Source organism: Culicoides brevitarsis, chromosome 3 (genome assembly GCF_036172545.1).
Source record: "Culicoides brevitarsis isolate CSIRO-B50_1 chromosome 3, AGI_CSIRO_Cbre_v1, whole genome shotgun sequence".
In the NCBI taxonomy this organism is placed as follows: domain Eukaryota; kingdom Metazoa; phylum Arthropoda; class Insecta; order Diptera; family Ceratopogonidae; genus Culicoides; species Culicoides brevitarsis.
Window position 1 is genome coordinate 7,669,326 of NC_087087.1, and position 24,634 is coordinate 7,693,959.

The 24,634-nt window shown below is 28.2% G+C and overlaps 4 protein-coding genes across 24 annotated transcripts in view; 3 read left to right on the forward strand and 1 right to left on the reverse strand.

The window, feature by feature from the left end:
- Nucleotides 1-17,103, reverse strand: part of LOC134834932 (calcium-activated potassium channel slowpoke) — a 54,448-nt gene extending 37,345 nt beyond the window's left edge. For 12 of the 21 annotated variants that reach the window (XM_063849755.1, XM_063849758.1, XM_063849743.1 and 9 more), the window contains exons 1-5: nt 16,992-17,103; nt 15,364-16,081; nt 5,088-5,246; nt 3,781-3,892; nt 2,615-2,934 (exon numbers count right to left, since the gene is read on the reverse strand). In XM_063849755.1, coding sequence (XP_063705825.1) covers nt 2,615-2,934; nt 3,781-3,892; nt 5,088-5,246; nt 15,364-15,684 — 912 coding nt within the window. In that variant the 5' untranslated portion in view covers nt 15,685-16,081; nt 16,992-17,103. Of the gene's footprint in view, nt 1-794; nt 887-2,614; nt 2,935-3,780; nt 3,893-5,087; nt 5,247-15,363; nt 16,082-16,991 lie in introns of all 21 variants that reach the window. The other 9 variants (XM_063849740.1, XM_063849747.1, XM_063849753.1 and 6 more) reach the window with 1 other exon arrangement.
- Nucleotides 1-24,634, forward strand: part of LOC134836089 (thioredoxin domain-containing protein 9) — a 358,198-nt gene that overhangs the window by 294,145 nt on the left and 39,419 nt on the right. The gene's annotated exons all lie outside the window — the stretch shown is intronic.
- Nucleotides 17,547-24,634, forward strand: part of LOC134836087 (translation factor GUF1 homolog, mitochondrial) — a 75,043-nt gene continuing 67,955 nt past the window's right edge. The window contains exon 1 of the mRNA XM_063851276.1: nt 17,547-19,554. Within this exon, the coding sequence (XP_063707346.1) occupies nt 17,585-19,537 (1,953 nt within the window). The 5' untranslated portion in view covers nt 17,547-17,584 and the 3' untranslated portion in view covers nt 19,538-19,554. The remainder of the gene's footprint in view (nt 19,555-24,634) is intronic.
- On the forward strand, nt 22,963-24,504 carry LOC134835621 (protoporphyrinogen oxidase). Its single transcript, XM_063850526.1, has one exon. The coding sequence runs from the start codon at nt 23,065-23,067 to the stop codon at nt 24,475-24,477; it is 1,413 nt and encodes a 470-aa protein (XP_063706596.1). The 5' UTR covers nt 22,963-23,064; the 3' UTR covers nt 24,478-24,504.

A 24,634-nucleotide genomic window follows, 5' to 3' on the forward strand; every position in this document is an offset into this window, starting at 1 on the left:
ATTAAAAATATATATTTTAAAAAATTTAATGAAAATCCAATTTTTTAAGATGAAATTAAAAGAAAACAATTTTTTATTTATTTTTTTTTTCATTAAAATAAAAAAAAATGTTTTCTTTATAATGATAAGATAATAATAATAGCAACACCATTAACTACTACCAATTCAATATATATGTTTATAAATAAATAGCAGGATGCATATTTCATGAAATGAAACAACTCTTAGCAATTCTCGTTTCTCTTTGATTTTTGCTCATATATGATATATAATAACTAATTTATTTATTAATTATTCATTTATTATCAACACCGATTGAAAATGCAACATACTATCATATAATATAATTTATGTAGTAATAATAAAAAAGATAAACACTAACATTTAAAATTTAAAAACGAACAAAATAAATAAAAAAATTAAGGTTTCTACTGAATTTACTAAAAACTTTTGTTGCATAAAACCCCTTCATCCAAAGAACATCAGAAAAAGTGTTAATTTTAATTTTTCAGTATTTTCACGTATTTGTGTTATTTTTATTTAAAATGTATGTATGTATGATGTGTGTATTATGTAATGTGTTTGTGTGTATATTTTGCATCAAAACCCATTAAAAATATTTTTTAAATATTTAAAATTAAAAAAAATGTGAAAAAATATTTTTTTATATTTTTAATATTAATTTGTATAAAAAAAATAATTATATATTAAAAAAAATAATTTTTTGTAAAAATTTGTATTTTTTGTATAATTTGTATTTTTTTCCTTGTAACACTTTCATAACTTTTGCTAACCTTTTTCCGTGTTCTCGTTTCAATTCACCGCCGTATTTTGAACCACTACCAACAAGTTCAATAATTTCGGGTATACTGCTAGCAAACATTGCCTATAAATTATATATGTTATATATGCTTACTTGGGAATGTACTTTTTTGTATATTTTATTGTTTATTTAGGCGGAATTTTTACAGGATTCTTAATAAGATTAAAAAAGGAGGTTTACGATTTTTTTTCTGTGTTTGGTAATCGAAGAAGCAGAAATTGTACACTGTATAAATATATATTTTACTTATTGATTGTTGAAACGTGACAAACATCAATTTGTACAACAAAAATATTTTTTTTGTCTTTTCGTATTTTTTTTTTCTTATAAAAAGCGTACAACATCAAACATTTTTCGTATAATTAATGTATATTCATTAAAAGCTTCATAGAGACTTTTAGCTATTAAATTAATTATTTAATTAATTAAAAAATAATAATATAGCTAATCTATATTTTATCATATATAAAATAATAAATTGAGTCTACAAACTCTCTAATTAATTAATTTTTAATTATAAATAAATAATCTATTAGCTGTGAGTTAAAACATATATTTTATTTTTTCATGGAAGAAGGGAAGACGAGTAAAAATCAAAAATAAATATACCATGCATGATGCTATAAATTATAAATAAAAATATGAACAAATTGATCAAAATAAGAAAAAAAATGATCGATCGTCTCGCAAAAAAAAAAGTTTTAAAAAAAATTTAATGACTTTTTCGAAACTTTTTTTTTTATTACGGAGAACGAGCAAACATATATAAATTTAAATCAAATCGTGCTTGAGGGAAATGAAAACGATTTCCACTTGAAATAATAAATAAGAAAAAAAAAGCTGAAATAAGTTTTTCTTTTCTCCTCTCGAAATTTTTCTTATAAAAGTTTTATTTTTTGTGATATTGATGATGATACGCGAAACTTTTATTTTTTTTATCAGCTGACAAGGAGTTTTTTTTATAATAATAATAATCTAAAAACTTTCGGTTAGTAGTTTCGGTGCATAAATAAATATAATTATTAATTAATTAACAATTCGTGTGTGAATGCAGTGATCAAAAACAGATGATGGCGCAAGACACAATTCATACAACTAATAAGAATAAGCTTTTTATACTTTTTTTTAATATATATTTTTTTTAATTAAAAAAAAAATTAAAAATAATTATTTTCTTCTCTTTTTTTAATTAAATTATTTTTTTTTTCTAAAAAAAAATTTTTTTATTTTTTTTTTATAATTTTAATAATTTTCGAATCATTCATTAGCCAAGATTGATAACATATATAGGAAATATATATTTTTAAAATAAATAAATTAAAAATTAATAAAAATGACAAGAGAAGCGAATATATATAATATAATATTGCAAAAGCGCAATAATAATCAATATAATTAAAAATAAAAAATATTCAGCATAATAAAAAAATATTTAAAAAAAAAAATTACAATAACAATTTTTTCCATATATTTCATCATATATACGAAATGCTATAGATTTCGAAATAAGAAATATTATTCCATTATTATTTGTCATTTTATTTAGTTGACTGCTGAGACGCGTGACACCATACGACAAGATGCTGACATCTCATCTTATTTACAAAAAAAAAAAATTTTTTTTTTCGATTTTCACTATTTTCTCATATATATATTTACATTTTTCGCGATTTGTCACACAAATTCGCTTGACGATGATTAATCACGAAATGAACGTTTGCGCGCGCCATAAACATTTTTATTAGTTTTCAGTAAGAAAAAAAATTGTAAAAGAGGGAAAGTGACACTTACCAAGCCGACAAGTAAGAAGAACACGAGAAATGTGCGACCCAAGACTGTTTCGCAATAGACATCGCCATAGCCTACCGTTGACATTGTTACGATTAAGAAGTAGACACATGTCCAGTACGATAATTGTTGCGGATTGTTAAACTCCAGCGGATCGCCCGAGTTTTCCAGCAGGTGAATGATGCCGGCAGCTGTCAACCACACCGATATGAAGATGGAGACAAGTTGCGCCAGTCGAATCGAACTGGATGTCTTGAGGATATTGAGATATTGCAAGATATCGGGAACTGTCATAAGACGTAATGCACGAAGGAAACGTAGACCTGAAGGGTAAAAGATCAATGATTAGTTTTTATTTTCTTAAATTTTAATTTTTAACGCATTTTTAAAGTTTTTAAATTTAAAATTTGCATAGGCCAAAAATTTTCAAAATGTACATTGGGTCAAAATTTTAAAAAATTTGCATTAGGTCAAAATTTCCCATAAGGGTCTCTTTTCATCATAAGGGTAAATCATTTAAAATTTTTGCCCCAGTTGACATTTTTAAATGTTTTGAATGAAAAATTCAAAAAAATGTGCATTGGGCAAAAATTTATAAAATGTGCATTAGGCGATAATTTTCCATTGGGATAAAAACTTTCTAAAATATGAAAATTAGTACGAAATTTTAATTTTTTTTTATCATTTTAAGTACTTTAATTATCCCAAAAACTAAAAAATTAAAAATTTTGCCCCAGTTAGCATTTTTAAATGTTTAAAGTAAAAATTTGCATTGGGCGATAATTTAAAAAAATTGTTTTGGGTCAAAATTTTCTATTTGAATATATTTTTCTCAGTCTGAATACTTATAAACAATCCCAAAATGTATTTTCAAATTTTACCCCAGTTGACATTTTAAAATATTTTGAGTAAAAAATTTAAAAATTTTGACCCAGTTAGCATTTTTAAATTTCTTTTGGGTCGCAATTTTCTTTTTAAAGAATTTTAACTCAATCCAAATTATTTTTTTAATCCCAAGGCACTTTTTAAAAATTTGCCCCAGTTCACATTTTGAATTTTTTTTTCTTTAAAATCTGTTAAAAAAACGTAAATATTATTATTTTATCTCGAAACGTGACAAATCATCACATTTCTCAAAAGAAAAGCAAGAAGCAAAAAATAACACTTACCGATCCATGTACGATCTAAGTATATGGATACGAAGGACGGGGGTATCGTAAAATAATCTACAAAACTGTACATTTCTAACATAAACCAAAGTTTATCTGACGCCGCTATAAACTGTGAAAGAAAAAAGATGGAACAAGAAGAAAGACAGTAAGTTATCGAACGTTTTATGATTCTTTTAAAGGTCAAACGACGAAAGACGCCAACATTTTTTTTTTGCCAATATCCCGAAACAATTTCCATAAAAATACACAAGAGACACAAAGTACGTTAAATTAATTTTAAAAGACTTTGATCTATACACTGAATGAGACCAAAAAATGTTCGAGGAAAATTCGCTTCACTGATTTTATGACAAAATGATTACACTTCCTCCGTCGATGGCATTTTTCGTGTGTTTTGTGTCAGAGATGTTTTTGAAGATAAAATTTAAGATTTTCATCTTTTTCACACCTCTGTCTTTATTTTTGGCTTTTGGTATCTTTTTAGCTGAGGAACGTACTTAATTGAATTACATAAATTTTCAAAGTGACAATCTAATTTAAAGTTTTTTTTTTGGGTAATGAAAATTTTTGGATATTATGTGGGACAATAGATGTTTGACCTTTAATATTTTTATTAAATCATAATTTATAAAAAGAATTTTAGGCCGTTCAATCATCTTATTTTTTTATTTTAATAAAAAAAAATTCAAAAAATGTTGATATATTTTATTAATTTTTAGTAAAAGTTTTGAAAAAAATAAAAATTATTTAATAATTTTGTATTTAATAAAATTTAATTAATTTATCGAAATTATTTAATCATTTATAAAATTATTTATATTTTTTTTTAAATTAAAGACATTTCGTATTTTTTCAAAAATTAATTTTAAAACTTATTTAAATTTTAAACTTATTTAATTAAAAATTAAATTTTATAATTACAATTTTTTATTAAATTAATAGTTTAATTTTTTTTTAAATATTTTAATTTAATAAATTATTAAATTTAATTTAATTTTATATCTCAATTGGCGAAAAAAAATATTTAATTTCAAATAATTTTTTAAATATCAAAATTTAAAAAAATAATTATTTAAATAAATTTAAATAATTTTTTTTTAAACAAATAATTATTTTTTTTTTAATTTTGATATTTAAAAAATTATTTTAAATTAAATATTTTTTTCGCCAATATATATTAAGAATTTAATATTTAATTTAAAATAATTTTGATTTATTCAATTTTTTTTAAATTTAAATTTTTTAATAAAAAAATAATTAACGGGTTAAAAATTATTTTTAAAAATAAAATGAAAAGTACTTACTCGTATAAAATAGTAGACCATAAAAAATATATTGAACGCTAGATCAATTTGTTGTGTTATATTGTGATTCCATTTTTGACATCTTTCAACCTCTTCATTAGATGCATCAATGAAATATATAATTAAGGATGCTATACTAAGTATAAAGACGAGGACGACCTTTAAAGATAAAAAAGAAAATAAAAGTTCATTAGCATTTTTTTTAATAATTAAAACAAATCGAGCTTATTACCGCATTTTTTCTTCGAAATGCGGTAAAAAAAAACAATCAACCAGACGTCTCCATTTTTTACATTTTTTAAACGAAAAAAAATATTTGTTAGACTTGTAGGTTGTTTAAATACCCCAAGAAATTCCCATGCGTCTAATAAATAACTTCAACTTGGCTTTTTGATGCTAAATTAAACGATACAAACTGCTTCTACTCATAAAAACACGACACATTGCACCATTTTATTATTCATTAGCCAGTGAACAGAAGGCTCAATCACGAATTTATTATACATGAGGAACGCAGGTTACAAAGAGTTGTTATAATTTATTTTTTTTTATTATTCCGAAAGTTAAAGAACCTCCAAGAACAATAATAACAAAAAATGAAAGAACAACACGAACTTCTGCTGCAACTTGATCAATACATTTTACAACAACGAAGAAAAAAGAAAAAAGTTTGACGGTATCCTTCTTCTTTTCTTCATTGTTATTAAAAATGGTGCGTGTCTGTCCATTTTCGTTCGTCTCTCTTGGAACTTGTTTCGTGTGAATTGGTGCGAACCGCAACCCATCAAACCGATATTGCTTTTTTGGAAATTTTTTTTGGGTGTAACAACGACATGGCAAAAGAAGCAAAGAAGAAGGAGAATTGGTCGCAATTATATAATTAGGTCAGATAAGGGAGTTGTAAATAGCGCTTTGAGCAGTTTTATAGGTAAGTTTTCAATGTATCATCTTTTTTTTTCAGTCAGTCTGTCTGTCAGAAGTATTTTTTAAATTTTGACATTGAATTTAAAATAAAATTTTATCGAAAAAAAAAATTAAAAAAAAATTAAATTGAATTAAAATTAAAGCTTGTAATTAATTAAATTTAAAAAAAAAATAATAAATTAGAAAAAATAATAAATTTAATTTTAATTAAATAAAAAATATAATTTAAAATAAAAATAATTTAAATTCAAGCTAAAAATTAATCAAAAAAAAAAAAAATAAATAAATTTAAAAAATAAAATTTCGGTTTAAAATAAAAAGAATTTAAAACAAAAAAATTAAATAAAAAAATAATTTAATTTAAAACAAAATTAAATTATGTAAAGATAATAAAAAAAAATAATTTTTAAAAAATAAAATTTAACTGAAATAAAAAAAATAATATATTTTAAAATTGAAAAACAAATAAATTAGAATTAAATTTTAAAATTAATTAATTTATTTATTTATTTTTTTAAATGTTTATCGTAGATTTTTTTTTTTTAAATAATTTTCAAATTACAAACAATTCGAACATCAAAAATGCGCTCAAGAGTAACAATTTTTACACTCCTTTACTATCTTCATTCGTTTTTTTTTCTCGAAAGGTGAAAATTATGAGCATGCCTGAATAAACGGATTAAAACTTTGTCATTTTCATAAATCTTTTTTTGATGAACTACTGCGAAAATTGGAAAAACTCACTATTAAATAAGCATTTCCATCTGACTTGGAATTTCAATGAGGTAATAAAATCGAAATATTGCAGTTACGTGAACGAACAAAACTTCAAACGAATAAAATAGCTGAAAAAAAGAGAATAATTGAATAGATTTCGTGGAATAATCAGGCGTGCGTTTGAGAAAAATGTAAAGAAAATCGCAAGAGAGTTACTTTTTCAAGTCCCCTGCTGAATATTCAAATATGAATAATTTCTTCTCAAACACTTTAACATGAGAACGTGCTTCCTGTTTTTCTTTTTTCGACGCTGATAGAGATATCACAAATATTTACAAACCACCGGGCGTCTCATTTAAAGTTTACACAACGTAACAGAATTTTAATTAAAAACAAATGAACGTAAATGTCATAAAATTCAGTCGGAAATGTGCAGAAAAAAAAATAAAATAAAACAAAAGAGAAGATTTTTCATATTTTTTCCCTATCTTTCGCATTAATTTGACGATCCGTGTGAGGCGCATGCGTTTCAACTACAATGATAAAATGTTTTTATTATTTTCTCTCGGTCTCAGCGAGCGCTCAGTTACAGAACAAAAAAAATAAAACAAAAAATAATAAAAGGTACAAAGAACGAAGGAATGTTGAACATGTGTCAATATATATTTATATCAGGTCTCGGTTGCTCAATGACAATTTTTGTAGTAAACATCTTTTCCGTAAAAAAAAAAGTTAAAAAATGGATGAATTTCTTCTTTCGAAGCAGATGTGTCATTACAGTTCATGTAAAATTTTTGATGTTTTGACCTGATTTCATCAGCTTCGTGCTTTCCGCATGACTTGACCAAACACAGAGAGAAATGCTCAACTGTTAAATAATGAAAAAATTACCCGTGTGAAGTGAGTGCCAAAAGTAATTTATCACAACTTTGTTTGTTTTGAGTTGAAGTGAACGTTGAAGAGCAACAGACTAATTGAATTGAAAATTGATTGGAACGATGTTTTTTATCGATTAAGACACCATTTGTTATGGGGCTTGTCCTTGTGATGTCAAGTCAACTATTGCACCTGTCTTGGGGTTTTTTTTTCGATGACTTGAATTTTTTAGATTTTTTTTTTATTTTTTTCATAAAATAATATTTTTTTTATTTTTTAATATTTTATTTTTTAAATATTTTTTTTTTAATTTTAATTAAAATAATTTATTTTAATTAATTAAATTAAGAATAAAAAAATTATTTAATTTAATTTTTTAATTTATATAAAATAATTTGTTTTAATTAATTAAATTCAATTAAATTAAAAATTTGTTTTGGGTTATTTTTAAAATTTAATTTAAAATATTTATTGAATTAACGATAATGTATTTTAATTAATTAAATTAAAAAAATAAATTAAATTAAAAATTTATTAAATTAAATTATTAAATTAAAAATATATTAATTTAATATTATTTTTAATTATTAAAACATTTATTTATTTTATTTTTTTATTTAATTTAATTTTTTTAAATATTTTAATACTAAATAATTTTTCTTATTTAACTAAAAAAATATTGTTAAATAAATAATTATTCATTTTAATAAATTATTTTATTATTTTTTTAAATTAAATTTTAAGAAAATTATTGAAAACCATGAAAATCTAAAAATTCAAGAAAAAATGTAAAAATCATGATAAAATTTAAAAATAACATCTAATTAGAATGCGGTTAACTAATTTATGTTTCACAGCAGGAAATAACTTCTTATCAACCTAAATCCTTCTTTTTTTTCTACATTTTCACTCCATAAATTAATCGTTCACCCCTTTTAAGTACATTTAGGTGTTCAGAAAAAATTTTCTTCAAAGGAATGTGGAAATGTAAGAAATAAATATAATTATAGTCAGTCACACTTTAAACAAGATTAAAATCGTTTTCATTTTGTGCCGACAAACTATAAGCGACGACGAAGCCGTGTGTTGCATGATTTTGCTTTTTTTTTAACATAAAAAAAATCGTAGATGAGAGTTCCAACAAAATAACTGCGAAAATATAAACGAAAAATAAATTGGTAGAAAAATGTTGAGGAGGAGGACAGACGGAAAAAATTAGTTGATTTGATTCGATCGGCGGTTGTTTACTGCGATTTAATGACGTAATTGGTAGTTTTTGCGATTTTGACAATTTTTCCGTAAATAAATAATTTGAGGTAAGAATAACAAATTTTTTAAGAAAATTTTATTAAATAAATTTTAAAAAAAATTTTTAATTTATTTAATTTATGATGTTAAAAATATTAAATTTAAATTAATTTTCACATGGTGTTAATTAAAAAAAAATAATTAAATAAATTTAAGAAAATTATTTTTTAATAAAATTTTAATTCATATATAAAAATAATAATTCAATAAAAAAAAATATTTTATTTAAATTAAATTCACAGAAAAAAATATTTTTTTTTTAACAGAAATATTCATTAAATTTGTAAAAAAATTATTTAATAAATATTTCTGTTTGAAAAAAAAATTTTTCTGTGAATTAAATTTTTAATAAAAAAGTTATTTTCTCAAATTTATTTAATTTAAAATTGTGTAACAATTAATTTAAATTTAATTGATATTTTAAATATCATAAATTTAAAAAAAAATAAAATTTCATAAATTAAATAAAAATAAAATTTAATTAATTTATTATTTATAAAATAATTAATTTAAATAACTTTTATTATTAAATTAAATTAAAATAAAATAAATTATTAATTAATTATCAGATAATTAATTATTATTAATTATCTTAAATTATCTAAAAATTTTAAAAGTCAATAATTTTTAATAAAAAAATTTTCACAAATTAAAATAAAATTTTGCCAAAAAAACAAAACAAATCAACAACAATAGCGCAAAACAAACCTAAAACATGACTTGATCGATTCATTTTCGAGGCCACACACATTGACACTCACTTTTTTCCCCCTGATGACAATTAAAGTAAATAAATAAACAAATTGGGATTAGCCTCAATCCCCGTCTCTTGATCCACATTCAATTCACCTTTAACTTGATCATTCGAAGATATTTAATTTATGACAAGGACAAAATTATTGAAAACCCTTAAAAACTTAATTTTCTTCGCTGCTAATGTCGAAACATTGAAAATTCATGTTGTACAAGATACAAGATAATTTTGCTAAAAATATCCCACACAAATGCAGAAAAAAGCACCAACAAGTGTCTGGCAATTAATACTTTAATGTGCTAAAATTATTTTAATGAGTTTTGATGTAATTATTTATTATTATTACGAAAAATAATCAAAATTTACTGTTTTCAGGTATAAAGTCGTAACGTCTATGGGCAAATAAAATTTATTAATAAATTGAAACGTGTTTCGGGTCGAAATAAATTATGCATTTAATACTGCTTGTTTCGTACGATTGCTCAAATTAATTACTTGAGATGTTTTTGATCGGCAGAGAATGCAACTAAATTACAAAGCTGGGTGCGAAAATCGCGTGAAAATTGATTTTTGTCACATACAACGCGACACATGGAAAAACCAGAAAAATATTTTTACTCAAGGGAAATGAACTTTACTTTTTCTGTTTCGTTTCAAGGTGTGACGTAATTTTTTGTTCAGTAGCGTGTGTAAAAAGTGTTCAATAAAAATGTCAGAAAGGGAAATTTATTTTTCCGAATGATTTATTTGAGATTGCTTATTAATAAACACACACCCTCAAGTGCTATTTTTAGGATAGTTTTTGGGAATCCGAATGACGTGGCAACGGGAAAAAGTTTTGTTTAGTTAAATTAAAATTTCATCACGTAGGCGGACTATTAATAGGTTAACGGAATTCGATGACGGTGAAAATTGCAAAAAAAATTGACACGTGCTTTAAATTTTTCATTTTTTGAATTAATCAGTTTTTTTGATCAATCAACTGTTCTTTTCAGTTAATTTGAAAGGCGTTTCGAGTTTTGTAGTTAAAGTGCTATTTTGGACGGTTTTTTTGTCTTTCAGTGATTAAAAATATAAAATAATGAAGAAGAATTCACAAAGAGGAGTAGAGGATATTTTTTTAAGGTAAGATTTAAAATTCTCAATATATTTTTTTTTCAAAAATTTATGACTTAAAGTTAAAATTTTCTTAAGTTAGTTAAGTTAAGTCAAGTCAAAAAAAAATATTTTATTTACGATTTTTTTAAATATTTAAAATTTTTTTTGAAAATTCAAAAAAATATAATTTTTGCCTATTTTTAATTTTTTCTAAAATTTAGATTAAGTCATAAGCCTTTTAAAGAAATATATTCTTAAGTTATAGCTTAAGTTAAAATTTTGTAAGCTTAAGTTTAAGCCATAAAATTTTGCACTTTTTGCAAGATCATGAAACTAAGCTTCAACTTTTGACTTAAAATTTTTAAAAATATTTTGACTCAATTGATGTTTGACTTAAGCTTAAGTTTAATAAATTAAAATATTTTTTGGATTTTCAACCAAATTTAAAGATTTTTTTTAATTTTTAAAAAATAAATCGTAAATTAAATCAATTAATTTGACTTAAGTCAAACTTAAGCTTAAGTCATAAGTCAAAAAATTTTCTTGAAAATATAAAAATCGAAATGCGCTCAAATATTCCAACAACCTCAAACTTTTTTTTTAATCTTAACTATTTTTAAAAATAATCAAAGAACGACATCAACGTGACAACATCAAAAAAAAAACTTAAAAATTTTAAAAATATTATTAATATACTTTGTGTAAAAATATTTTAAAAATACCATCGACATAACATTTAAATGAAAAGTATTTTTAAAAAATAAATAAAATGTAATTAGTGTCGTTACTTATTTATAAACTTTTTTTTGTTGTTTGTTAGGGCGAGAGAAAGAGAGAAAATCTCGCGCCCGGTACTTGTTGTTTTGCCATGCTCGCCACGTACAATGTTGTTCATCAGCATCATCGCGCGCGGCGGCGTTATAATTAAATGTCGTTTTTCTGTGATTATGTGGCGTGCCAGAAAGTGAATAAAATAAACAGATGACTGATTTCAATCTTTTTTTTTTGTTTTGCTCCGTGGAAACAAATGAGTTTTTTTTTCGATTTTCGTCAATTAGCAGATAATTTTCTATTTTTTTTTTTTTAACAATTTTTGTGTTTATTTGTTTTTTGGCAGATGTGATTAATCAAAAATTCTTAGAAAATGCCGGGCGGCGCCATTTTTTGTCCTTGACAAAAAAAACTAATCTCGAAAGTTTATTAACAGTTGATCACAAAGTTTTTACGGGCACAAATACGGTTGTAATGATTATTGACCGCCTAACTGATGTCGAGCAGAAAAACAAATAAACAAACAGCTCATAATAATAATAATAAAAAAGCGGACAAATATTTGTTGATGCCTTTATTTATGCTAAAACAGCTACGATAACGCACTATCTATGCAAAAAAAACGTTGGAGGTGCAAAAAATGCTCTCTCATATAATTCATGTACAATGAAAAAGAGAAACAAGAGTAGTTGTTGGGACAAGAGAAAATAGTTTCGTTATCCTGCGAGAGAGAATTATCTCCTCAAAGCTACCAAAAAAGAGGCAGCTACCAATACAACACAGCAAATATGTACACAGCGCTATTATTATTTATGTATGAATGTTTATAAAATACCCTTTTAATGGATAGATCTGCAGCTGCTGTTGTTTCGAAACAGGGGAAGTCGAATGTTTTGCTCTAATAAAGGCATTAAATGCCAATAAAGTAACATTTAGTGGTTGTAAAACGAAGAAAAGGCTGGAAAAAGGCAAGAATATGATGAACGGAAGCCCTTTTAACGAAAGATAATGAGACTTTGGGGGATAGGAAATAATCGTTAATCAGGTAAAAATTTTTGTTTGAACTTTCATTTTTTGATAATTTTTTTTATTTCAGAAATTCAACAAATTTAATCCAAAAAGGTAAGAATAAAAGTTAAAAGGAAGAAACCAAAAGAACATCAAATCGTAATTTATCGAAAACAGTCTAAAACTATTAAAACGACAAACTACAGAAGCACAAGGACTTTGTCACCAAAATGAAGAATCAAATGTTGCCGAATTATCTGTCAATAAACCTGAAATATGTGAAAGACTTTCAACCGTATTTAGGTCGGTCCAAATGAAAATCAAAAAAAAAGTCCAGAATTTTTTAAATTTAAATGGGGGCAAAATAAAAAAAAAAGTTAAAAATTTAATCAAAAATGACCGTTTTTGGGTGTATTTTCATAATTTTTCAAGAAAATTTCCAAAAAATTTTCAATTTTATCATAAATTTTCTTCTCTAAAAATATTTTTCATAAAATTATTAATTTTTTTTTTTAATTTTTTGACAGTTATTTTTTATGAAATTTTTTTTTTCTTTAATTTTTAATATGAAATATTCTGAAATCTATTTTAAATAAGCAAATTTCAAAGTAAATAGTAAAAAAAATCAAAAATATTATTTAACGCCCCCCCATTTTATTTTAAAAAAATTTGGAGTTTATTTTTGATTTTCATTTGGAGCGGCCTTACTGAGAAGCGAAAACGAACTGAGGTTGCCCTTAATGAGATCAGCATTCGCACAGAATTGTTTATTTTACAAAGGAGTAAATTTGTTGAATGACATGATGCGTTACGGATTCAATATCGACGTGAACTATGTGAATTTCAAAAAAACCGCGTGAGACAAGGAGAATCAATATCATCCAATTGGATGAATCTAAGTAACAAATAACAAAATTTTCAACAAGTGTCTTACGAAAAAAAAATCGACTTGCCCAGTAATCGATGACAAATCTCTCTTTAATGTTCCTCAAATTGCCTCTCATTGAATCCAATCTACTACCGCAACATTTTTTTCTTTATCACAAATTAATGCATTCGTGCTATTTTTACATTTCCCCAACAACATGATAACCTTTTTACCCTTGCCTATTACTTAAATACGCAAAAAAAAAACTGTAGTAAGTACGACAGTTGGTCAATGCATGTCCTACCAAATAAATTATTAATTTTACCATCAAAACAGAAAATGAATACTAACTTATTAACACGCACTGCTTCTTGGTTCACTCGTTGAGAAGAAAAAAAGTTTCATTTTGGAACAATCCAAATAAATGGAATAAATTAAAGGAAAATAGTTTTTTATGTAACTTTTTCCGCATTTGCCATCCAGATTTGAGTTCTGAATTAATTACGATAACATTTTCTCTGCAGCGTTAAGACGATTATTAAATATTTATTTAAACACACGCGTTTTGCGATAATTTCGCTGCTATTTGGGTCCAAGAGACTCGTGCCTTGCCAATAAAATAATCGTAAGTGAATTCTCAACGATTTTTTTCTTTAAATGTTTAAACATTAAAATTTATTGCATTTTCTGTAAAACAAGAAACCTTGAGAGGTTTGCAAAATTTGCAAGTGCATGTCGACGTGATAAGCGAAAAAGTTCTTGACAAGGGTTTTTCGGAAAAACGATTTTTCATTGACTTTTCTTCGTGTGCGCCTTTTATTTGTGTCATCCTCGTAGCTTGTTTGTTATATGCGAGCGCAGGTTAATTTGTGTGTTTGTGAGTATGTTACAAAAAACAGGTGTAGAAAAGACAAACAATCATATTTAAATGACAGGCAATGACTTGAGTGTCGGTCGTTCATATATTATTTTTAGTTTTCATACGCGACAACGACGACGACGATGACAACGAAAAAACGAAGACGCCACGTAGTATCGACGACGGAAGAAACGTGGAATATTAATTTTCTTTTTTTTTTATTTTCTTTCGCTTTTCATTCAAGTCAAGTCAAGTAGGCGCGCATGAGAATGAATGACAATCCATCGAAGTGCTTTCGAAGCAGGCACGTAATGTTTAAATTTGGGGCAATAGGGTTAAATTGATTGTCAAGGGCAATTTTTCTCCAAGAATTTTCAGTTTTAAGGGTTTTTTCTTTAAATTTTAGATTTTTATTGGGAAATTCAAGGCATTTTGGATCTAAGAGTACAAATTTGTGTAATTTATTTCCTGTAAATTATTTGATTTTAATTTTTGAAAATTAATGTTAAAAACTTCTGAGGAGTATTTTGCCCATCTTTTATTGATTTTCAGTAAAATTTTTATTTCAATGGTATTTTTTTTTTCTTTTTGAGAGTATTTTGCCCATTTTCTGCCTTCAATAAATTTAAAAAATTAAATTTTACCCATTTGGGCAATAATAAAAGTTTCTTTGCCCATTTTTTGCCCTTAAAATATTTTTAAAAAATTGAGCAAATTTTGCCCATTTGGGTAACGAAAATTTCTTTCATATTTTTTTCCCATCTTCTACCTTCAATACATTAAAAAATTGAGAAATTTTGAAAATATTTCATATTTGGGCAGCAAAAAAAATTTTTTGCCCATTTTTTGCCCTTTCGTTGCCCATTTGGGTAAAAAAACATTTTTAAGATAAATTTTTGATTTAAAAAAACTTTTTTGCCCTTTTAACAAATTTTCTTCTACATCTCTGATTCAAAGTAAAAAACAGTATTTAAATATTTATACAGAAAAGTAATAGAAATCGATATCCGTCGATACTTTGTTTTTTCGAATCATTAACAAAGTAAAACCCAATAATGGAGACGCCTTGTAACTCAAACAAAAATCTACTTACCAAAATTCGTCCCGTTGTTGTTTGACCTGATATTAATTCGCCAGCCCAGTCTTTCGCTTCTGTCATAAAAGTACCCTCGAATTCCGCTTTACCGCGTTGTGCCTTCTGTTCCTTCTGCTTCGGATCATTGGGCCCAAGCTCGGGCTCCTTGCGACAGCAAATGAACGCACACACGCGGAAAATTATCACGATCGTGAGTCCCGTGAGAAAGGTAAAGATGCTCGAGAGTATGAAGCACCACCATTTGCGTACTTTGAGGCATTCGTCGACGCCGGGCGGCTCCGATGTCAAGTCTATAAGTTCGTCGTCAGAGGTCGACATCTTTGCTGCAGCTGCTGCTTCGGTTGCCGGCCCGTGATGATGATTTGTTGTGTTTCGGTGTCACTTGACGTCTTCGTAACGACGACGTTTGTGATGATGTTGGCGATGGTGATCGTGATGATGACGATTCTGCCCTATTTACATGAAACATTTGACATAATTTGTGACACTTTAAGCACGGCTCGCTTTGTCGCTTTCATTTTTTTTTAATTTTTCACGACTTTTTAATACTTTTTTTTAAACTTTTCACTGTTTCTCAATTCTTTCCTCAAATTTTTCCGTCACTTATCTCACAACATTTTTATTTTTTTTAATTTTATTCGCATTCATTGCTTGTTTATTTTTTTATTGACTAATTAATTTATTATTTTACTACAAATTTAATCCAATAGATTTGCTGTTGGAAAAAAATCAAAATATTGATCAAAACTGGGGCACTTTGAAAATAGGGCAAGTCCTTAAAAATCACTTTCTCTCCTGAATTAAAGTTAAAAAATCGTTTTTTGTGAACCTCAAGTCAAATTTTTCGAATTTTAGAATAAATTTATGAAATTGGGAAGGAAATTTTCACCCGATTATCGTGATTTTCCGTCAGATTTCCGTTCGAGTTGACATTCCGAGCTCAATTAAAGCAGAATGAGAGAGAAAATTTTATCAGCAAAGTGAAAAGGAAATTTTCGCTCACACTCTCTTCGTCATTTTTCCCCCGAAAAAATAATAATAATAACAACAACAACAATAACAGTACGCACGAGTGTAGCGACACGACGACAGTAGGTCACTAACACACAACAACCCAGACCCTTTTCTGTCGTCGTTGTCGTTTCTCTCGCTCGCAACTTGTGTGTACGTGGAAAATTTTCCCATACGAGAGCTGTACGAATCCTTTTTTTTTTCTTTATCTCCAATTTTTTTTTTTGCTTCTTTTCGGGTGAAAATTTTCTTCGTTTCGCTTATGCGTCAAATTTCCTGCGTTAATCTTGACTTAATTAATTGTTTGGTTCACAATTCGCGTGCATCGATGGCACTTTGGCATACTTGGCAACTTTAATCGCACTTTTATTGCTCGAATTTTGCACAATTTTGAGATAAATTTCGTTTTTTTTTTCTTCTTGCCTCACATATTTGAGCGCGTGTCGTACATATGTGGCTGTACACGTGTGTGTGTGTGTACGAGAAAAATTTTTCACAAGCGAAAAAGTTGAAAAATTTATATTTTTAGGATAGTCGAAGCCAATTATTTTGCAAGATTTTATGCGTTTCGCGGAGTTTACATGTCGCACGAACGTTTGGCGGAACGCACGGACCTTTTAACGCAGGTTTTCTTTGCTTTTTTTTCTCACTAAAAAGCAACTTTTTTCCTTTCCTTATATATATTTAGAGATTATTCGGGTAAGAGAACGAACCTTTCACAACGAGTTTTAACACTGATCTGAGCCAAGTGAGGAAAATTTGAGAGTATAAATGCCCCGACTTTTTGTGTGGCAGCTATACGTGCCGAGATCAATATGTAATATTTAAATGGGAAATCACGCATGCGCCAATGCTCACTGATGACACGAAAGTTTCCAAACCCTACTCGGCGTGAATCGGGAATTTTTGAGGATTTTTACCCCAAAAAATTTGATTTGAATCGAATTTTTTGGTGAAAATCCTTCAAAAAATCATAAAATTTTAATTTAAAATTTTTAAATAATTTTATGGAGGCGGTTGGTATATGCTACAGTATTCCATAGAACACGAAAAACCCCCTTTTAAAACTCTGTGGGTTGCAATTAGGAGGAAAACAGTACTTGAGACGAATGAAAATGATAACTTCTTGTTTATTTATCATTTTCATTCGTCTCAATTTTTGACAGGCGTGAAAATTGTAAACATTAGACCTCGAATCCCACAAAAAATGTTAATTTTCCGCATTTTTCAACACTGTCATCGCTCAAAACTCCTTCCGACACTTCACAAAAGCCACAAATGGCGTCTTTTCTCATCCGCATCTTCCAACTCTGACGACAAAACCTTCAAATTTGACGAAATCCCTGCCGATCGGATACGGAACTTTAGTATTTTAGCTCATGTCGACCATGGAAAAAGCACTTTGGCGGATCGGATGCTCGAGATGACCAACACACTGAAAGTTTCGGATACCGGCAAGTCCCAAATTCTCGATAGTTTGCAAGTTGAACGGGAACGCGGGATCACTGTGAAAGCCCAAAGTGCCTCGTTGCTTTATAACTACAAAGGCGAGACTTATTTGCTGAATTTGATTGATACGCCGGGTCATGTTGACTTTTCGAACGAAGTTTCGCGCAGTTTGGCGGCTTGTGACGGGATTATTTTGCTTGTTGATGCAAATTCAGGGGTTCAGGCGCAAACAGTGGCGAATTATTACCTCGCTGCCGGAAAAAATTTAAAAGTTTTGCCGGTAATGAACAAAATTGACCTGAAAAATGCCGATCCGGAAGCTGTGGAGAAGCAATTAGAGACAATTTTTGATATTGATCCGAAGGAAGTTGTTCGGATATCCGCCAAAATGGGCACGAATGTCGATAAAGTGTTGGAAAAAATTATTGAAACGATTCCGCATCCAAATGTCGATCGTCAAGGAAAGACCAGAGCACTTTTGTTCGATAGCAGATACGATAAATATCGAGGAGCGATGAATTTAATGTACTTAAAGGACGGTACATTGGAAGTTGGGCAGGAAATCACGTCATGTCACTCAGGGAAGACTTATGAAATTAAAAGTATCTCACTTTTGAGGCCGGATGAGTTTCCCGTAAAAAAATTAATTGCCGGGCAAATCGGATTAATCGGTTGCAACATGAGATCCATCAAAGAAGCGCATATTGGAGACACGTATCACATAAAAAACGCCAGTGTTGAACCTCTCCCCGGCTTTAAACCGATAAATCCGATTGTTTTTGCGGGAGTTTACCCCACAGATCAGTCCCATTACACCCAATTACGATCCGCGATCGAAAAATTAATCTTAAACGACAGTTGTGTGACCCTCGTGCCTGATTCCAGTCCCGCTCTTGGTCAAGGATGGCGTCTCGGGTTCTTGGGATTGCTTCATTTGGAAGTTTTTTCACAACGACTCGAACAGGAACACAATGCCGAAGCACTTTTAACTGCCCCATCGGTGACGTATCGCTTCAAACTCAAGGGAACGAAGATAATTAAGCAGCACGGCGCGGAAATTATCGAAGTAAGTAACCCAGCGTTGATGCCAGATCCCCTTCATATCGAAGAATCGTACGAACCAATGGTCTACGGAACAATTATCTCGCCTGTCGAACACGTGGGCGACTTAATTTCGATTCTGATGGAACGTCGGGGTGTCGAACAGTCCTCCAGTAACATCGACAACGATCGTGTAATGTTAACTTATAAACTTCCTTTGAACGAAATCATTTTGGACTTTCATGATATCCTCAAATCCATGACGAGCGGATATGCAAGCTTCGATTATCAAGATGCCGGATACGAATTGACGCATTTGGTCAAGTTGTGTATCCTCCTGAACGGGCAAGAAGTCAACGAGCTGAGTCAAATAGTGCATTTTAGCAAAGCAACGGCGCACGCAAAGCAAATGGTGGCGAAATTGAAGGAGGAAATCCCGAGGCAGCAGATTCACATTGCGATTCAGGCGTGTGTGGGAAGTAAAATTTTGGCGCGAGAGAATATTAAGCCGTTTAGGAAGGATGTCACGCAAAAAGTCAAAAGCGGAGGGGATATGGAGAGGAAAAGGAAGTTGCTGAGGGCGCAGGCTGAGGGAAAGAAGAAGATGAGGTCGATTGCGAATATTAATGTGCCACGGGAGACGTTTATTAATGTTTTGAAGAGAAATTAGAAATAGAAGAATTTTTTGTTGAAATTTTAATGAGAAGTTTAATTTTTTTTTTTTTTTTTTTTGAACACTTGAAGGTTTGTATTTTAGACCCAAAAATGATAAAAATTACAAATTATGAAAATTTTCGTACTCTCGAAGGCTTTTGTATTCAAAAAAATGTTAAATGAACGTTTTTAAAAGAGCTAAATTTCTTTAAAATCAGAAAAATTTTTTAAATTTAAAAATGCAAGCCAAAATAATTATTTTATTTAAATTTTTGGCAGTTTTGAGTTTAAAAAATGATAAATTAGAGCCCTCTGACAAATTTTTATCCATTTAAAGTTTTTTTTTGACGACAAAAATGGCTTTGACACAGTTTTTAATTTAGTTTTCAAAACAAAACTATGTCAAAGAAAAAAATTTTTTTTTTTTTTTCAATTTTTTGGCAGTAAAAAAATTTTGAAAAAATTATTTTTTATGAAAAAAAAAATTTAAATGTTTTAGATATATTTTTTGAAAAATTCTTTGAATAAGAAATAAAAAGAAAAAAAATAAAATGTTGGCACATTTTTTACTTTTTTTTTTAATTAAAATTTTATTTTATTTAAAATGTATTTTTTTAGTAAATATAATTTTTATTTTTTAAATAATAGTTTCAAAACAAAACTATGTCAAAGAAAAATTTTTTTTTTCAGTTTCAATTTTTTGGCAGTTTTGAGTTAGAAAATGATTAAAAATGATAAATTAGAGCCCTCTGACAAATTTTTATCCATTTGGAGCAAAATTTGACAAAAAAAAATTTAGAGCCCTCTGACAAATTTTTATCCATTTTTGACATTTAGTTTTTAAAACAAAACATGTCAAAGAAAAATTTTTTTTTTCAGTTTCAATGTTTTGCTCTTGATTTAGTTTTCAAATCAAAACTGTGTCAAAGAAAAAAAATTTTTTCAGTTTCAATTTTTTAGAAGTTTTGAGTTATAAAATGATTAAAAATGATAAATTAGAGCCCTCTGACAAATTTTTATCCATTTGGAGCAAGATTTGACAAAAATTGCTTTGACACAGTTTTTGACACAGTTTTTTTTTTTGCTCTTGATTTAGTTTTCAAATCAAAACTGTGTCAAAGAAAAATTTTTTTTTTCAGTTTCAATTTTTTGGCAGTTTTGAGTTATAAAATGATTAAAAATGATAAATTAGAGCCCCTTTGACAAATTTTTATCCATTTGGAGCAAAATTTGACAAAAATTGCTTTGACACAGTTTTTGACATAGTTTTTGACACAGTTTTGTTCTTGATTTAGTTTTCAAATCAAAACTGTGTCAAAGAAAAAAATTTTTTTTCAGTTTCAATTTTTTGGCAGTTTTGAGTTAAAAAATGATTAAAAATGATAAATTAGAGCCCTCTGACAAATTTTTATCCATTTAGAGCAAGATTTGACAAAAATTGCTTTGACACAGTTTTTGACATAGTTTTTGACACAGTTTTGTTCTTGATTTAGTTTTCAAATCAAAACTGTGTCAAAGAAAATTTTTTTTTTCAGTTTCAATTTTTTGGCAGTTTTAAGTTATAAAATGATTAAAAATGATAAATTAGAGCCCTCTGACAAATTTTTATCCATTTAGAGCAAGATTTGACAAAAATTGCTTTGACACAGTTTTTGACATAGTTTTTGACACAGTTTTGTTCTTGATTTAGTTTTCAAATCAAAACTGTGTCAAAGAAAATTTTTTTTTTCAGTTTCATTTTTTTGGCAGTTTTAAGTTATAAAATCAAAACAAAACTATGTCAAAGAAAAAAAAATTTTTCAGTTTCAATTTTTTGGCAGTTTTGAGTTATAAAATGATTAAAATGATAAATTAGAGCCCTCTGACAAATATTTATCCATTTGGAGCAAGATTTGACAAAAAGAGCTTTGACACAGTTTTTGACATAGTTTTTGACACAGTTTTGTTCTTGATTTAGTTTTCAAATCAAAACTGTGTCAAAGAAAATTTTTTTTTTCAGTTTCAATTTTTTGGCAGTTTTGAGTTATAAAATGATTAAAAATGATAAATTAGAGCCCTCTGACAAATTTTTATCCATTTGGAGCAAGATTTGACAAAAATTGCTTTGACACAGTTTTTGACATAGTTTTTGACACAGTTTTGCTCTTGATTTAGTTTTCAAATTAAAACTGTGTCAAAGAAAAAAAATTTTTTCAGTTTCAATTTTTTGGCAGTTTTGAGTTATAAAATGATGAAAAATGATAAATTAGAGCCCTCTGACAAATTTTTATCCATTTGGAGCAAAATTTGACAAAAATTGCTTTGACACAGTTTTTGACATAGTTTTTGACACAGTTTTGCTCTTGATTTAGTTTTCAAATTAAAACTGTGTCAAAGAAAAAAAATTTTTTCAGTTTCAATTTTTTGGCAGTTTTGAGTTATAAAATGATTAAAAATGATAAATTAGAGCCCTCTGACAAATTTTTATCCATTTGGAGCAAAATTTGACAAAAATTGCTTTGACACAGTTTTTGACATAGTTTTTGACACAGTTTTGCTCTTGATTTAGTTTTCAAATCAAAACTGTGTCAAAGAAAAAAAATTTTTTCAGTTTCAATTTTTTGGCAGTTTTGAGTTATAAAATGATTAAAAATGATAAATTAGAGCCCTCTGACAAATTTTTATCCATTTGGAGCAAGATTTGACAAAAATTGCTTTGACACAGTTTTTGACATAGTTTTTGACACAGTTTTGCTCTTGATTTAGTTTTCAAATTAAAACTGTGTCAAAGAAAAAAAATTTTTGCAGTTTAAATTTTTTTGCAGTTTTGAGTTATAAAAGGATTAAAAATGATAAATTAGAGCCCTCTGACAAATTTTTATCAATTTGGAGCAAGATTTGACAAAAATTGCTTTGACACAGTTTTTGACATAGTTTTTGACACAGTTTTGTTCTTGATTTAGTTTTCAAATCAAAACTGTGTCAAAGAAAAAATTTTTTTTCAGTTTAAATTTTTTGGCAGTTTTGAGTTATAAAATGATTAAAAATGATAAATTAGAGCCCCCTGACAAATTTTTATCCATTTGGAGCAAGATTTGACAAAAATTGCTTTGACACAGTTTTTTTGCTCTTGATTTAGTTTTCAAATCAAAACTGTGTCAAAGAAAATTTTTTTTTTTCAGTTTCAATTTTTTGGCAGTTTTGAGTTATAAAATAATTAAAAATGATAAATTAGAGCCTTATAGGTAAATTCAGCCTTTTGAATTTTCAATATTTTGTAAAAAAAAAAAATAAAATATTTTTAAAAGAAAATAGAATTAAATATATTTTTTAAATTTTCTTAAAAAAATGGAAAATAACAAATTTTTCGAGTATCAAAATGAAATTTATCAATCATAAAAAATATCAACTGAATTTCACTACTTTTCAATTCAAATCCGCAACTTTGACATTCTCCTTCTATTTATTTTGTTATCATTTTAATTGTTTTTATTCGTGTTCCTCTTCAATCTCCACAAAAATCCGACGCAATTAATTGTCGGCGTTACGCAAAAATCCTCGATCATGTCTGTCACCGTTTTGGGAGCCGGAATCGGAGGTCTTTCCGCTGCGCATTACATCAAAAAGCTCTCTTTAAAGCCCATCACAATTCTCGAGGCAACAGATCGTGTCGGCGGATGGATCAACAGTCACAAATTCGACGACGGATTAATTTTCGAAGCAGGTCCTCGCACAATTCGACCCAAAGGACTGCCAGGAGCGAATACTTTGGAGATAGTCGAAGAGTTGGGACTCGAGAAATTCCTCAAACCGATCGATTCGCAACACATTGCCGCAAAAAATCGCATGATTTATGCAAAAGGTCAACTTTGTTTGCTGCCGTCGTCGCTTCCGTCGATTTTTACGAAGCGCCCTCCGTTTGAAGAGTCACTTTTTAACGTTATCACAAAAGGATTGAAGGCACGCCGGTTCGAGAAGAAGGATGACGAGTCAATTTATGATTTTGTGGAACGTCAATTTGGTACAGAAGTTGCCGATTACTTGATAAGTCCCATGATTTGTGGGATTTGTGCCGGAAATGCAAAGGAAATCAGTGTGAACTTCCTCATGAGCAACATTTTCGCGCACGAACAGAAGCACGGGGACCTCATTAAGGGATTTTTCATGTCAAAACTTGCGAAAAAAGACAAATTTCCGACAGTCATGTCGCTCCGTTTAGCAAATCGAGCCAAAAAAGAGCGATGGAACATCTATTCCTTCGATGGGGGACTCGAAATTTTCCCGCGAAAGCTCGCTGTGCTGCTCCAACAACGAAACGTCAAGATCCAACTGCATTCCCCATGCGACAAAATCGAATTTTTATCCAACAACGTCGTAAATTTGCATTGCGGCGACGAAATTCGAGACACAGAATATGTCGTGAGTAGTTTACCAAGCTTCAAATTGGCAGAAACGGTTCAAGATCAACATCCAACGCTGGCGAATCACTTAAAAAGCATCCCTTTTGTCGATGTTGCCGTCATAAATTTCCAATATAACGATCCCGAACTCATAAAACAGCCCGGATTTGGAGTTTTGGTGCCGCCAAAGGAAAAATTACCGATTTTAGGCATAATTTTCGACAGTTGCTGCTTCGACATGGAAGACCAAACGGTGTTAACTGTCATGATGGGCGGGCATTGGTTCCGAGAACTCTTCGGAAATGATCCTGATCCGGAAAATTTGAAAAAAATCGCGTTAGAAAACATCGAAAAGATCTTAGGAATCAACGCAGAACCGAATAAAGCTCAAGTCAACATTCATCGGAAGTGTATTCCGCAATATACGTTGGGACATTTGGCTCGGGTGAAGGCAATTCGTCAATATATCGCAGAAAAAAAGCTTCCTTTGGGCGTTTGTGGCGCCTCGTACGATGGAGTGGGCGTTAATGACGTAATTTTATCAGCTAGACACGCAGCGAAGCCTTTTTATCTGTAGAAAAATATAAAAAAAATGACTTTTTTAGGGTAAACGTTAATTTTTTATTCATTTTTGTTCAGTTTTTCAACATTGAGTAAATATTTTCGAACAATTTCAATGATTTTCTCTAAACACGAACGGCATAAATACGAAAATCATACAAAAAAGAGGAATA

Bases quoted from the DNA above. Each gene is read 5' to 3' on its own strand.
- LOC134835621 (XM_063850526.1), top strand. From the start codon at position 23,065: ATGTCTGTCACCGTTTTGGGAGCCGGAATCGGAGGTCTTTCCGCTGCG.